At 43.3% G+C, this 14,321-nt stretch overlaps 2 protein-coding genes across 5 annotated transcripts in view; both read right to left on the bottom strand.

Moving 5' to 3' along the window:
* The window catches only part of septin11 (septin-11), a 52,296-nt gene extending 44,540 nt beyond the window's left edge, over positions 1–7,756 (bottom strand). For all 4 annotated transcript variants that reach the window (XR_006085475.1, XR_006085476.1, XM_042340417.1 and 1 more), the window contains exon 1: positions 7,583–7,756. Coding sequence is in view for 2 of the 4 variants with exons in the window: in XM_042340417.1 (XP_042196351.1) it covers positions 7,583–7,609 (27 nt within the window). In the remaining 2 variants the exon portion in view is untranslated. The remainder of the gene's footprint in view (positions 1–7,582) is intronic.
* A 22-nt stretch (positions 7,757–7,778) lies between these two features.
* LOC121850152 (vegetative cell wall protein gp1-like) lies at positions 7,779–8,695 on the bottom strand (the record flags this gene model as incomplete). The annotated part of the gene is given in 2 exon segments (XM_042340407.1): positions 7,779–8,057; positions 8,060–8,695. Coding segments are annotated over 2 exon segments (915 nt in total), but the record flags the coding sequence as incomplete, so codon positions are not given.
* Between the last annotated feature and the right edge of the window lie 5,626 nt (positions 8,696–14,321).

The following is a 14,321-nucleotide window of genomic DNA, read 5'->3' as shown; positions in this document are numbered from 1 at the left end:
TCTGCCTACACAATAGTCACCATGCTTTACATAGAATAAATCATGTGATGCACTTCAAAACATCCTCCTGACATGAAAGGAGATACATCAAATGCAAGGATTATTTATGGTGTTATTTCATTATTTTTCTTGTGAAATCAAAGAGTAGAGTAAAAAAGCCTCCAAGGATATTTCTACAACCCAATTTTATTTGAAAAAAAGTAAAATCTGGTACTCATATAATTTTATCAGTATTAAATAATGTTATTTCAATAATGTTAAATAATGTTAGTGCTGCATTTACTTCCAGCCATCACCTTTGACACCGAGTATCTGCCAAGAATTCCCATCATGCAAAATAGTAACATAATGATAAGACAGGGCTATTGTTTTGACAACCACAATAAACTATTTGTATTGAAGTCAGATCCAATCAGGATGACCTGCTGTCCTGATACTGTTCACATGATGTAGGGCATCACATTCACATCAAATTCTATGGAGCACTCAGACCTTGATAACATGTAAGGCGCTATGCAAAATTGAGATTTATAACTATTAAAACTGTGTAATTACTGTGTAAATGTAGGTCTGGTGGGGAAAAATCTCCACCCATTTCTATTCTTTCTCCTTCCACCAACCATCAGGTGAAATTGGTATATATTGTTAAAATTTCATCATGTCCTTTGGATAAGCTGTTAAACAGAGGCCCCTTCTGCCTGTTCTGGTGCAAATTAAAGATCCCATGGCACAATTCAAAAATAGAAAGGAATTTCTCTCTCTGTCAGTGTCCTGGCCAACAATCCCAAATAAAATTGGTCACTCACTCCATGGCAGTTTGTGGGTCATTGCTCTATGCAATGTCTGCCTTGTTTCGTTCCACAAAATTCAGCGACTCCACTTTACAACATGTCCTGTGAAGCCTTTGAGACATATCAACAATGTGATAAGGAGCTGTATCAAATGCAAGGAGTATTTAGAATCCTTACATTTGGTATGGCACTTTTTGCATCAGGAGGATGTCCCAAAGTGCTTCGCAGGATACAATGAAGTGGAGTGACCGTGTATTTGTGGGAAAATGTGGAAGCCAATTTGCACAAAGCAACATCCCACAAACAGCTATAAAGTGAATGTCATTTTTTTCTTATTTGGGGGTATTGTTGGCTAGGACACCAGGAGAAACCCCCTTCTCTGTTCAAAGAGTACCATGGGATCTTTAATTTCCACCAGAAGAGACAGAAGGGGCCTCTGTTTAATGTCTCATCGGCACCTCCAACAATGCAGAACATCCCAACACTGGACTGGAGTGTCAGCTTCGACTATGGGAGTCCAAGTCCCAATATGGGGCTTGAACCCACAATCTTCTGACTCGCAGAGGCAAGAATGCTACCAACTGAGCCAGGCCGACACAATGTTTCCACATAGAACAACAGTTAGTCTCCCAATGTCAACAACATCAGAAGAAAACAAGCACTTCCTACTGCACAGAAAACACAAATGGAAGAAGGAATTTGGAGAAGCTCAACATATAATAGTAAAGGTCACTTGTAGCAATACCATAAGTAACAAAAATAATAATAGGATTATTATTATTAGTAACAAAAGTCACTTTAGGAGGTTTGCACCAACTTACTTTGCAATACCATAAGTAACAAAAATAATAATAGGATTATTATTATTAGTAACAAAAGTCACTTTAGGAGGTTTGCATCAACTTATTTTGGGGATGTTTCAAAAGAACCACATTCAAACTCACTTTCTCACCAAGAAAGAACCCATGTGCCTTCGCAATGGATTGTTTCAAAACATGACTCTAAACAGCAAGAAATTACCTTATTTTAGATGTCAATGTATATAAACAAGCTGTGAGTTCAAATGTAGCTAAAATAATTAATTTGTTTTTCTGTAATAGCTCACCCTGAAAAATACAATCCCTTTTGCAGACCTCATTGCAAGCTCAATAACTGATAAAGATGCGCAAATGCGGGAAGTTGGCCTGTTTGTTAGTCTACCAGCCTTTCAGTAATTAATTGTGGATCCACAGAAGTCCCACAATTTGAACTGAGGCACCAGCGAAGCAATTGATAAAATGCACATGCAAAATTACATCATCTAACACATCAAAACATTTAAAAGTGCTAAATAAATATTTACTGTCAAATGTAATGACTTATTGTAGGTTGGTGCAGCTATTTTCTATACAATACTATCCCACAAACAGCCATGAAATGCATGACCAATTAGCATGGAGTATTATTTGCCAGGACACTCATCAGAAACTCCTTTCTCCAACATGAGACCCTGAATTGTCAGACAGAATCTTGGTTTAATCTTTCATTCAAACTATATGGATCACAAAATTGGGCTTAGATTGTACTCGTAAAAATATTTATTTGCAGGCCTTGAAGAAGTTCTGCAGCTATCTAGAAAGGTATAATAACCTTTGCGTTTGGTATAGCGCCTTCCGTGTCAGGAGGTCACTTCAAAGCACTTTGCAGGATTGATTGTAAAGCAATTGTGGCAACCGATGTATTGATGATGAGTATGACGACAGTTAAGGTTGGAGTGGGGAGAGAGAAAGAAAAAAAATGTTGTCATCCTGTGCAACTAAGTTCTGTATGGATGCAGTATCCACTTTCCGATGATCTCTGGAACAAGCACACATGGGGTTAAAGTAACGCAAGCGTTACTGCCAGAATCGTGAGGTTATACCTACTCACAGATTAGCAAAACCCTCTCGCCACCTTCTCTCCCCTCCACCACTTCCTCCTTACTCAATCAATGTGCCTCAGAAAGCTTTTCATGATAAAATACTAGAATTGAGTCAAAACTTTTTTTTAAGCGATCAACAATGAATGAATACAAACTAAAGTGGGTGAGGGGGAAAGAAGAGGATTCCTTCTATAACAATCAACAGAACAGCTTCAGAGATCACACAACATTGTGGTCTTTGTATTAATAAAAATGTGCAGCTCCCAGCCCGTGACGGTGGAAGAGCAAATAGGCAATAGATTGGAGCAACTCCCACATTTTGTAAAGAAAGACTGGGGAAAGAAACACAAACTGAAATACCATTAAAAATGACTAGGCTTTCCTTCTGCAGCACCAGATCAGTCATGTGTTGAATGTCTCTCTGCAGAGATCTCTCAGTTGCAGCAATTTTAACTTCTGCTAGGATTTGAATTATAAAATCATAGAATCCTACAGCACAAAAGGAGGCCATTCAGCCCATCATGCCTGTGCCGGTCCTTTGAAAGAGCTATCCAATTAGTCCCACTCCTACACTCTTTTCCCATAGCCTAGCTATGAAAGCAACCATCACTATCGCATCAAATATCCAGTGTCAAGACTGACCATCCCCCTCGATCAGAGGATAATAAGCTGAATGCTTTCCGCCAGCAGGAAATGTCATCCAGTGGAGCAGGCTGTGAAATCGCAATCATAATCAAGTTTTTGTTTCTTTGTCAGTCAATTTGATCAGGACTTGTTGGATACAAGTAGTTTACGGAAACAGAGAACAATCATAATAACTTTATAACGATTTACTGTTCTTTTTAAATTGAGTGAAACTAAGCAGGGTATAACATTCTGAATATTTTAATTGGAATTCTCCCTCCCACCTTGAAATTTAGAGTCAAGATTCAGATATCAAACTAGGAATGTTTTCAACCATTATTGGAACCCTAAATTATAAATAGAGTCCAATGACCACCCAAGCATCCATTACTATGGCAATTTCAATCACATAACTGCAATGGATATTTCAATTGAGTTCTCTGTTTTTTTTCACATACCAAGGGCACTAAAGCCAGCAACACAATCATTCCCGCTCCTTTACTATACAAGGGTATAACATTAAGAGGATTAATGATTAATTGACATTCCTGCATGTCTATTATGTAACAGCATATGCAGGGAGTCTCTCAGTAGCTCAGTAATTTCAGCAGCTAATAATAATCTAAAGCACATACACCAAGAAGGTTCAAGGATCAAATTATGTGCTTAGTTGGCTGATCAGAGTAATAGTGCTTGGGGTTACACAATTGTCTTTAGCATCACTAGGGAGACAAAAAATAAGCTGGAGTACCTATTTCTGATCAATATTCAGTGATCCCTACACGCGTAGACATCAGGCAAAGTAAATATTGGGCTCACTATGATAGCCTAAAGTTGAAATAGCCTAAAGTTGAAATAGCCTGCCAGGACTAATGTCTTCGACATGAACAATGACCATTTGGGTGAATTAAGGTAAGTACATACTATTGCTCCCATAGAACCATATCCCAATGCAAGCCAAGAGAAGGGAGAAATTCGAAGAAAAAATTAATAGAAAGGATTAGTCCTATTTCTTTGGGAATACAGATGTCCCAGACTACACGTTTTCGATGGGAAAGCAGAACAGAGCAATCTGCCTGTGGACATGCCCTGACCCTGTCCCTTAATAATCATTCCAGTTACAGATTATGGCACCACCCAAATGGGACAAATCAGGTTATGTCATCCAATCCTTTACCATTCTGTGTTGGTGAATCCCACAGTCCACTTGAGAACACAAACACACACTGCTGAGGTAGTCAGCCAAGTGGCCAGCAACCCTGTGACAATCAAGCCCCTTGTAAAAGCAATGGCCGTCAAAGGAGTGGCGACCTCTCTCAAGACTACCCTCAAGATACCGGTTGTGAATCTACTTACATGATTCTGATATCTGACCTCGAAAGGTTTCAAAATTAAATCGCATCTCACGGTCAGATTCTCAAACAGAAAAGAGATTTGATGGTTAGGTTTATTTCCATGTCCCAAATTACCCACACCAAGTATGGCAATTAAAAGCACTTCTGTCACATATCCAGTGAACACGACTTTGAATGACGTACTATCCTGCCCTCTTTAAAAAATCAATTATAGTGGTACTTCTATCAAGCCAAATAATAGAAAATTCCCTGGGTATACTGCAAATCACACAAAATAGTTCATTAACAAACTGGTATATAAATGTCTTGTTTTATAATCTTCTAATATCAGCACAGTTTTAAAAATATTTGCTCAGCTACATTTCTGGCAGGAGTCATATTTGAATATTGAATATTTGAACGTTACAAAATGTAAACCTGCTTCATGTGTAAAAAAAATGCATAATTTACAAATTGTGTAAAATTAAAAAGGAAATAATTTATTCAGAGAAAGCCTTCTCTGAGTGGAAACCTCAGCGGTGCTACAGATAATAGCAATGGGCCAGTAATTATACAACTCATGATCACAACCAGATACTTAGCCTGTTCCACTCTTTCTAGATAAGATCATCGCCCCTCCCCCAGCCATTCTATCCCAAGGATGTCACAACCATCTCATTATACTCTCAGATTAGCAACGTGTTTTCCTCAACTAAAAGGACACAGTTCTGATTTTCTTTTCACCGTGTAGTTAGTACAGTAAAGTATATGATAAATGCCTTGGGAGCTAAAGGAATATTTCCTGGTCTACCAATGATCTTGTCCTCCAGGATTCACCACACGTCTTCAGACCTGATTACCGTATTAAAAACAACACCTTGCAATTATATAGTGCACCTCACTCAGGGTAGCGTCCCAGAGCGCTTGACAGTGGCGGAGCATGACGCCGAGCTGGGGGGAAAGGTAACTGTAAGGACGGCTGAAGAGGAGCATCTTCAAGCGCGATCTGAAGATGGGGAAGAAAGTGACAAGACGGAGGGAAGAGTGCTCCAGCGTTCCAGGGCGTAGTAGCTGAAAAAGTGCGGCCACTGATGGTGGAACGAAGAGCGCAAGGAACAAGCAGGAGGTCGGAGCCAGTCGAGCGGAGGCAACAGATAATGGGTTAGGGAGTAAAGCCACGAGCAGAGCCTTTGCATTGCCATATCTTGGGGTATTCTTTTAAATGTTGTACTTTGATCACAAAACACTGCGTATGATCATATAAAGGCACTGTTTATTGGGCCTGCACTGCGCTGCAAGTTTGTTTCCCCCGAGTACTCAGAATCTCTCCAGTGCTGGCCTCAACTGTCGTATTTTATAACCCACATTCGTAGATCATCAACTTTTGAGATCTGCAATAAAAAAATAACCCACAGACACACACACACACACACACACACACACAAGCCCCACCTCCCCCTCCCCCCCTCCGCCAAAAGACAGACATGATGTTTGCATCTGCCACATGGCAAACCCTTTAACAGGGGAACAGTGGGGGGGGAGAGGGGGGAGGGGGGGAGGGGGAGATTAAGCAATTCAACAGAAACAGCTCTGCGTTCAAGGAAGAAAAAGATAAGAGGGCGAGTCTGCAAACTGAGTAGAAATGACTCACTGCAGTTCAGTTGGGAGCGCAACCGTTATTCCTCGTGAATCCCCCCCACCCCCACGGTGTGGGCATTGGCCATTGAGGAGCTGATTAAAAAGAGAGAGAGAGAGAGAGAGAGGCCGGAAATCTGAATGTGCAAGTGGCTGATTCATTGCACTGGCGATGAAAACCACAGCGGTGAACTGGCGAGTCGGTGGCACTCAGCACAGGAGAGAGCCGGAGCTGCAGTGCTGACTGACTGACTGACTGACTGCAGGACAGCGCTCTGCACAACAGCACAGCACAGCAGAGCACAGCAGAGCAGAGCGAGGATACTCCATCCCTCCCTCCCTCCCTCCATCCCCTCTCCCTCTCTCTCCCCCATCCGGTCCCCCCTCTGCAGCTCTCACTCTGGCACATACATACATGCACACACACACATGCACATACATGCACACACACACATGCACACACTTGCACATACATGCACACACACACACGTACACACACACATGCACGTACATGCACACACACACATGCACACATACACGCACACACACACACACACATACCTACGTTACACACGTTTCCCTCCCAGACTGAACCATCCCAAATAACAGCCACTGACTGACACTTGTTGACCACGAGCCGCCGCCTGAGCCCCTTTTTTTTTTGGCCCAACGTATTATTTGACAATAACAAGAGAAGGTTCACTCACTCACTCACTTCTGCACCACTCTCACTTACTTTCATATGTATATATATATAAATAAAAAGAGAAAAAACGGTTGAATTCAGCATATAATATAATATATACAAACTGTGAATTCAACGTAAATAAATATATGTATATATATATATATATTATATAAAGCACCAGAGGAATTAACTAAGGGCTGGAGAGGGATTTGCATTTACCGTTAGTATGTTGCAATAGGTCACGCAGGAAAAAAAAGAGAGACCTTTTTGCTGTAACCTTTTTGCTGCCTTGACTTTTGCAGTTCGGCGTTACTGGGGGGAGGTTTTTTTTTTCAATTTCCCCCCAAAAAAATGAAGCCTCTGACCAGCGATGGATTTTTTTTTAGGGTAAAAAAATAATCTCTGCGCAAAAGACATTTTAAAATAAATAATAAACCTCTCTAACATACACACACATATATATACACAGTATATAAATATATTACAACACACACATATATATATAATATATAAATATATTACAACACACATCACACACATATATATACAGTATATAAATATATTACAACACACACTCACACACATATATATATATAACAAATGTACTCACAGATTTCATTTCGACTACTGCAGCCATCACTGTGTGGAGCTGTGGCTCAGTGGTACTGTGTGTGTGTGTGTGTGGGAGAGAGGAGGGTGTGTGGCTGCTGCTGGTCCCCGGGAGGTGAGCTCTGCTACAACCTCTCTCCTCGCTCTGCACTCCGGCAATATGGCATCTCTCTCTCCCTGGGGCTGGGGGGAGGGGCTGGGGGGAGGGGCTGGGGCTGGGGGGGCGCTGGGGGTGGGTGGGGGGAGGGGCTGGGGAGAGGGGTGGGGGGCTGGGGTGGGGGAGGGGCTGGGGGAGAGGGGCTGGGGCTGGGGCTGGGGGGGAGGGGGTGGAGGGGGCTGGGGGGGGGGAGGGGCTGGGGGGAGGGGTGGGGGGCTGGGGGTGGGGGAGGGGCTGGGGGGGAGGGGCTGGGGCTGGGGGGGGGGGTGGAGGGGGGCTGGGGTGGGGGGGGGGCTGGGGGGAGGGGTGGGGGCTGGGGGTGGGGGGAGGGGCTGGGGGAGGGGGCTGGGCTGGGGGGGAGGGGGTGGAGGGGGCTGGGGTGGGGGGAGGGGCTGGGGAGAGGGGTGGGGGGCTGGGGGGGAGGGGCTGGAGCTGGGGGGAGGGGCTGGGGCTGGGGGGCTGGGGGTGGGGGGGGGGGGGAGGGGTTGGGGGGTGGGGAGGGGCTGGGGGTGGGGAGGGGCTGGGGGGAGGGGCTGGGGGAGGGTCTGGGGGGGAGGGGCTGGGGTGGGGGGAGGGGACTGGGGCTGGGGGGGAGGGGCTGGGGCTGGGGGGAGGGGCTGGGGCTGGGGGGAAGGGCTGGGGGAGGGGCTGGGGTGGGGGAGGGCTGGGGGTGGGGGGAGGGGCTGGGGTGGGGGGAGGGGCTGGGGGGAGGGGCTGGGGGTGGGGGAGGGGCTGGGGGTGGGGAGGGGCTGGGGGTGGGGGAGGGGCTGGGGTGGGGGGGAGGGGCTGGGGGGGAGGGGCTGGGGCTGGGGGGCTGGGGGGGTGGGGTGGGGGGGGGGCTGGGGGGGGGCTGGGGGGGAGGGGCTGGGGTTGGGGGGTGGGGTGGGGAGGGGCTGGGGCTGGGGGGGGGCTGGGGGTGGGGCTGGGGGGTGGGGCTGGGGGGTGGGGCTGGGGTGGGGCTGGGGGGAGGGGCTGGGGGTGGGGGTGGGGGGAGGGGCTGGGGGTGGGGGGGTGGGGTGGGGGAGGGGCTGGGGGGAGGGGCTGGGGGTGGGGGAGGGGCTGGGGCTGGGGGTGGGGCTGGGGGTGGGGCTGGGGGGGGGAGGGGGGGGGGGGTAAACAGATGTTTGTATTATCTCTGTGCTGATGGTTTATTGCATGATTGTGGGTATTTATACAAGGACTTTGCTTTGCAGTAAAAAGCACTGTTCGGAAATGTAGTTTCATTTGGGGGAAAGCAACCCCATCTGACCCGGGTTCAATTCCAGGCAGAGGGCGAAACCTTGGGCAAGTTTCCTTACTCCACACAGAGCCTAATAATAATCCCTCCAAAACCCAAAACAATAATAAATTGGTCATTTTCCATCCACCACTGTTTGTGGGACATTGCTGTGCGCAATTGGCTGCCGCGTTCGCCCACAAATATACAGTCAATTCACTTTACAGTGTGTTCTGTGAAGCGCTTTGGGACGTCCTCCCGACGTGAAAAGCGCTATATCAAAGGCAAGGACTATTATTATTATTTCAGTGCTGGGGATGTGCTGCATTTGTTGGAGGTGTTGTCCTTATAATAATAATAATCCTAATTATAATAATAATCCTAATTATAATAATTATGTCCTTCCGTTGAGACGTTAAACCCAGGTCCCTTCTGCCTGTTCTGTTGGATGTTAAAGATCCCTGGGCACTATTTGAAAAGAGAAAGGGGTTTCTCCTGGTGTCCTGGCCAACAACCCCCCAAAATAAAATTGATCATTCATTTCATAGCTGTTTGTGGGGCACTGCTGTGTACAAACTGCTGCATTCGCTAGTAAAGTACACACAGGCACAACACTTTACAGTACGTCCTGTGAAGTGCTTTGAGACATTTTGATGACATGTTATATCAAATATATATGTATATATCAAATGTAAGGATTATTATATACATCACTATTCTGTCGGAAGTGGGATAGAAAGTCTAATTCAAATGATTAATTGGCAAACCACATAGGGTATTATTTGCTGAAACACATTTGACAAATTAAGTAATATATTATATAAAGCAGATGGAAAATAGAACGATTTGTGCCCTTAGCTGAACACCTTTCAAAATGTACTGAAACTGATAAAAATACAGCTGTGTTGTCAACTGGTCAGACCAGGTCTATTTGTGTTCCATGAGGAGACTCCAGGTTCCCCAGCTGTTTTGTCAGGCTCAGACAATCCCACACACCTTCACTCCAAAACTGATCAAGTCCTTACACTAGTTCCGAGGTCTTTTCCTGCCAACTTTATTGTTTTATTTTAAAACAGGGAAAGTTCCATGTGTAAGTGGGATGCATAGAATATGGCATTCGCAGCTGAAAGGAGTCCACATGAAACTTTCACAACTGAGGTGTCAAAACCCTTTTTGAAATATTTTGACCTCATTTGAAAAGTTCAGAATGAAATGACTGTCTTGTTGGGTAAAAAACTAATCATTTCACGTCCAGGATCTGTTGTTGAATCCCTGTGTCTAATGCTTCCCAGAATTAGGCAAACAGGATGAATCCCTGTAGGGAGCAAGTGCACATTTCAGTCCAGACACAAGGACATTTCCATATAATAATAATCCTTGTATTTGATATAGCGCTTTTCACGTTGGGAGGACGTCCCAAAGCGCTTCACAGAACACACTGTAAAGTGAATTGACTATATTTGTGGGCGAACGCGGCAGCCAATTGCGCACAGCAATGTTCCACAAACAGTCGTAGATTGAAAATGACCAATTTATTATTGATTTGTTTTTGGAGGGATTATTATTAGGCTCTGTGAGGAGTAAGGAAACTTGCCCAAGGTTTCGCCCTCTGCCTGGAATTGAACTCAGGTCTCTCGCTTGCAAAGCGAGTGCTCTAACCGCTGAGCTACAGGACTCCACATATGTAGGTGGCATACAAATGTGGAACTGTCAGTCTAGTTTAGAAACGTTTAAGCATGGTGATGGGTTTCTGCACGTGTCAGACACTTGGCTGACCAAATAAAATGTATACTCACACCAAGTTCATAATTCACATGTTATGTGTATTCAAGAGAATGTCCACTCCAGCATATTGAAGTACAACAATGATCTCAATTTTTAGAGTCAACAACAACAACTTAGAGTTATATAGCACCCTCCACGCCGGAGTCACCAAGACTTGCATCCAAATGGACAGGATTATCAAGTGGAGCAGGACAGTTTGACCATCACCCCCCACACCCCATCTCTCTTTCAAATCCCACACCAAATTCTGCAGCTGATTTGCTGTCATTGTGGTTTAGATTAAAGTTAAAGATCCCAAGATATTATTAAAAAGAGTAAGTAGGGTCATCCTGTCCTGTAACAATCCTCCAGTTAAATTGGCATTGGACCAAATTAGTTTGTGGGACATTGCTGTGTGCAAATTGACTGCCATGTTTGCCTATAAATACTAAGTCACAACTCTTGTCAGCAGTTCCCTGTCAAGCACTTTGAGATGTCTTAAAATGATAGTTGCTCCAGTGTATCAAATGCAAATAAAATATTAATATAATTATTATTTTGCCTGTTCTTGACCAAGCCTGGTTTCTTCCATCTCTTCCACCCACTTCCCCTCCGTCTTTGTGAAATACTTTGAGACATTCACCCTATGTTAAAAACCCTAGAGATAATAATAATAATAATAATCCTTGCATTTGATATAGCGCTTTTCATATCGGGAGGACATCCCAAAGCGCTTCACAGAACACACTGTAAAGTGAATTGACTGTATAATTGTGGGTGAACGCGGCAGCCAATTGCACACAGCAATGTCCCACAAACAGTCGTAGATTGAAAATGACCAATTTATTATTGTTTTTTTTTGGAGGGATTATTGCAAGTTAACTGTTCAACATTCATTACTTGTGCTCACACATGAAGAATAGTTTCTTTGATGAAGTAGTGGAGGACTGCCAGCTCCCACAGGACTATAACTCATTACATTATTTCCAGGAGAGGAGAGAACAAATTGAAATAACTATAGTTAATAGTAACAATAGCCATGGAGGGTGACATCAACTCACAGGCACAATTCAACCATTTTACAATATTGGTACTTATGAGGGTGCATACTATAACTGATATTAACTATATAACTCAAAAGACAATTACATGGCAATTAAATAAGCTTATGAGAGAGAGTAAACAGAAAATTGTACCAATGCATTGTTCATATATTATGTTTGTGGCATATTTTTTCAGTTGTAGCAAGATTATTCCGTGCATTTAATAATAATAATCCTTGCATTTGATATAGCGCTTTTCATGTTTTCTGGATGTCTCAAAGCACTTCACAGAATATACTGTAAAGTGAATTGACTGTATACTTTGTGGGTGAAATACGGCAGCTAATTGCGCACAGCAGTGTTCCACAAACAGTCGTGGATTGAAGTGACCAATTTATTATTCCTTTTTTCTTGAGGGTATTATCATCATGCGTGTGGAGTAAGGAAACTTGCCCAAGGTTTCGCCCTGCCAGGAATCGAACCCAGGTCTCTCGCTTGCCAGTCAAGTGCTCTAACCACTTGATCTACAGGACTCCTCATTCAAGGAAAAAAGACCATTCTTTTTTTACAAATTTTTAATTTGCTTCAATATCAACAAGTCAAAAAGTCACAGATATTTTCTCATGTATATTTATTATCTAAATTTAATTGCACATTTCTTGGTTTGCAATCAAACTATCACAGCAGCAATATAACAGAGAAGGGTACAACCACAGGCTTGTTTTTGACTATAAATCAAATATACACATTAAGAATTCACTTACAATCATATTAAGAGATAATATATTCATATAATAACAAATAGCATTTATATAGAGCCTTTCATGTCAGGATGTCCCAAGGCTCTGGACAATGAGGGGTTTGTCCAGCCCTCCATCCCTTGGGTGGGTTGGATTAGAGTGGGATGGAGGGCAAGGGTAGTGGAGGAGGGAAGATGACCGAAGGCCCGGTCGAAAAGGAAGATATTGAAATAGGCCTTAAAGGAGGCAAGGGTGGGGGGGGGGGGCGTGGTGGAGTTCCATAAAAAAATTAATCAAATGTTTTAATTATTTAAGAATAAGATTTAATCAGTCTGTTCATAACACTCAATACCATCAGTCCAAATATGCCACTTTGCACCCTCTGTCTTTCCTGGTTGAGTATACAGAGCCATGAAAAGTAAGTGATCATTTGGCCATTGTGTTTGAGTTTCCCCACTGGAGGAATCTCCTTTAATCCCATTTCCCTGCTCTTTTCCCCTACCCTTAAATATTATATATTCATTACAACTATATCCAGATGAATTTTAAATGCTGTTATGGACTCAGCTTCAAATGCCATTTGTGGTAAGGCATTACACGTTAACAAATAACAGCAACAGCTTGCATTTGTATAGTGTAATATATAATATAAAATCCACTTTTTGTATGGTATGATCTATTTTGATTACAACAACAACAAATAACAACATTTATATAGCGCTTTTCATATCGAGAGGATGTCCCAAGGTGCTGGATTGGATTACATATCTCAATTTGTCTCCCTTCATCATTCAAACCGATTTTCAATCTGGTAACCTGTCTAGCATTTTGGTGCACCTATATCTCTGTCTGCAAATGGTAGCTGATAAAGCAGTTATACCCATACATATACAGAGAAAGGCTCACGTACTGTTTATCACTGCTGAGTCTTTTATAAACATACAAATATATGCACTTGTTATTGACACTTTCAAGCTATCTGTTTCATATGAAAATAATAGTATCCTGTGTATCAGACGCTGGGGGGAGGGAAGAATCTACAAGGGTTAACATGAATAAATATTCAAAGGTGGGAAAGCAGATGGACAAGAGCCAAGGCTTTAGGAACCAAGAGTGTGCATTGGGGGTACTGATGGAGTTTAGCCAACTAAAATTTGCTATTGCAAGTATTGACTGACTACCACTACTTATCTGGCTAGGAATCCTAGGGTTTAGGCTTGCACAGTTAATAGGGGCCAAGTGGGAAGAATCCTTGTCCCCAGAACCATAGGTGCAGAGTATAGGTACTTCACTCAGGGAGTGTTCATATTCCATTCCAGACACAGAGAAATGTTAATGTGTGGATGGCACACTTTTATGTGAAACTCTCAGTCTGGTTTGAATTGTCCCACAGGATCTACTGTAACATTTAGTAACTGTGTATTTGTAGGCGAATAACTTATCCTTTGGATGTGACATTAAACCGAGGTCCTGAATGTCATTCAAATGGACATTAAAGATCCCATGGCACTATTCAAAAAGAGAAATTAGTTTCTCCAAGTGTCCTGTCCAATAATCCTCCAAATAAAATTGATCATGCACTTCATGTCTGCTTGTGGTGGCTGTTTACAAATGGGCTACTGCATTCACCTAAAAATAGACAGTCACTACATTTTTACAGTAGATCCTGTGAAGTGCTTTGAGATGACTTTCCGATGTGAAAGTCACTGTACCAAATGCAAGTATTATTATTTAATAAACTCCAGCTCCTTGCATTCCAGAGTGAAACAGACCTTGATTGGCGAGTGGGGATTGGGGTGATGGGTTGGGAACAACACCAA

The sequence above is a fragment of the Callorhinchus milii genome, unplaced genomic scaffold (genome assembly GCF_018977255.1).
Source record: "Callorhinchus milii isolate IMCB2004 unplaced genomic scaffold, IMCB_Cmil_1.0 Scaffold1, whole genome shotgun sequence".
Classification (NCBI taxonomy): Eukaryota; Metazoa; Chordata; class Chondrichthyes; order Chimaeriformes; family Callorhinchidae; genus Callorhinchus; species Callorhinchus milii.
This window is presented reverse-complemented; position numbering and strand designations above follow the sequence as displayed.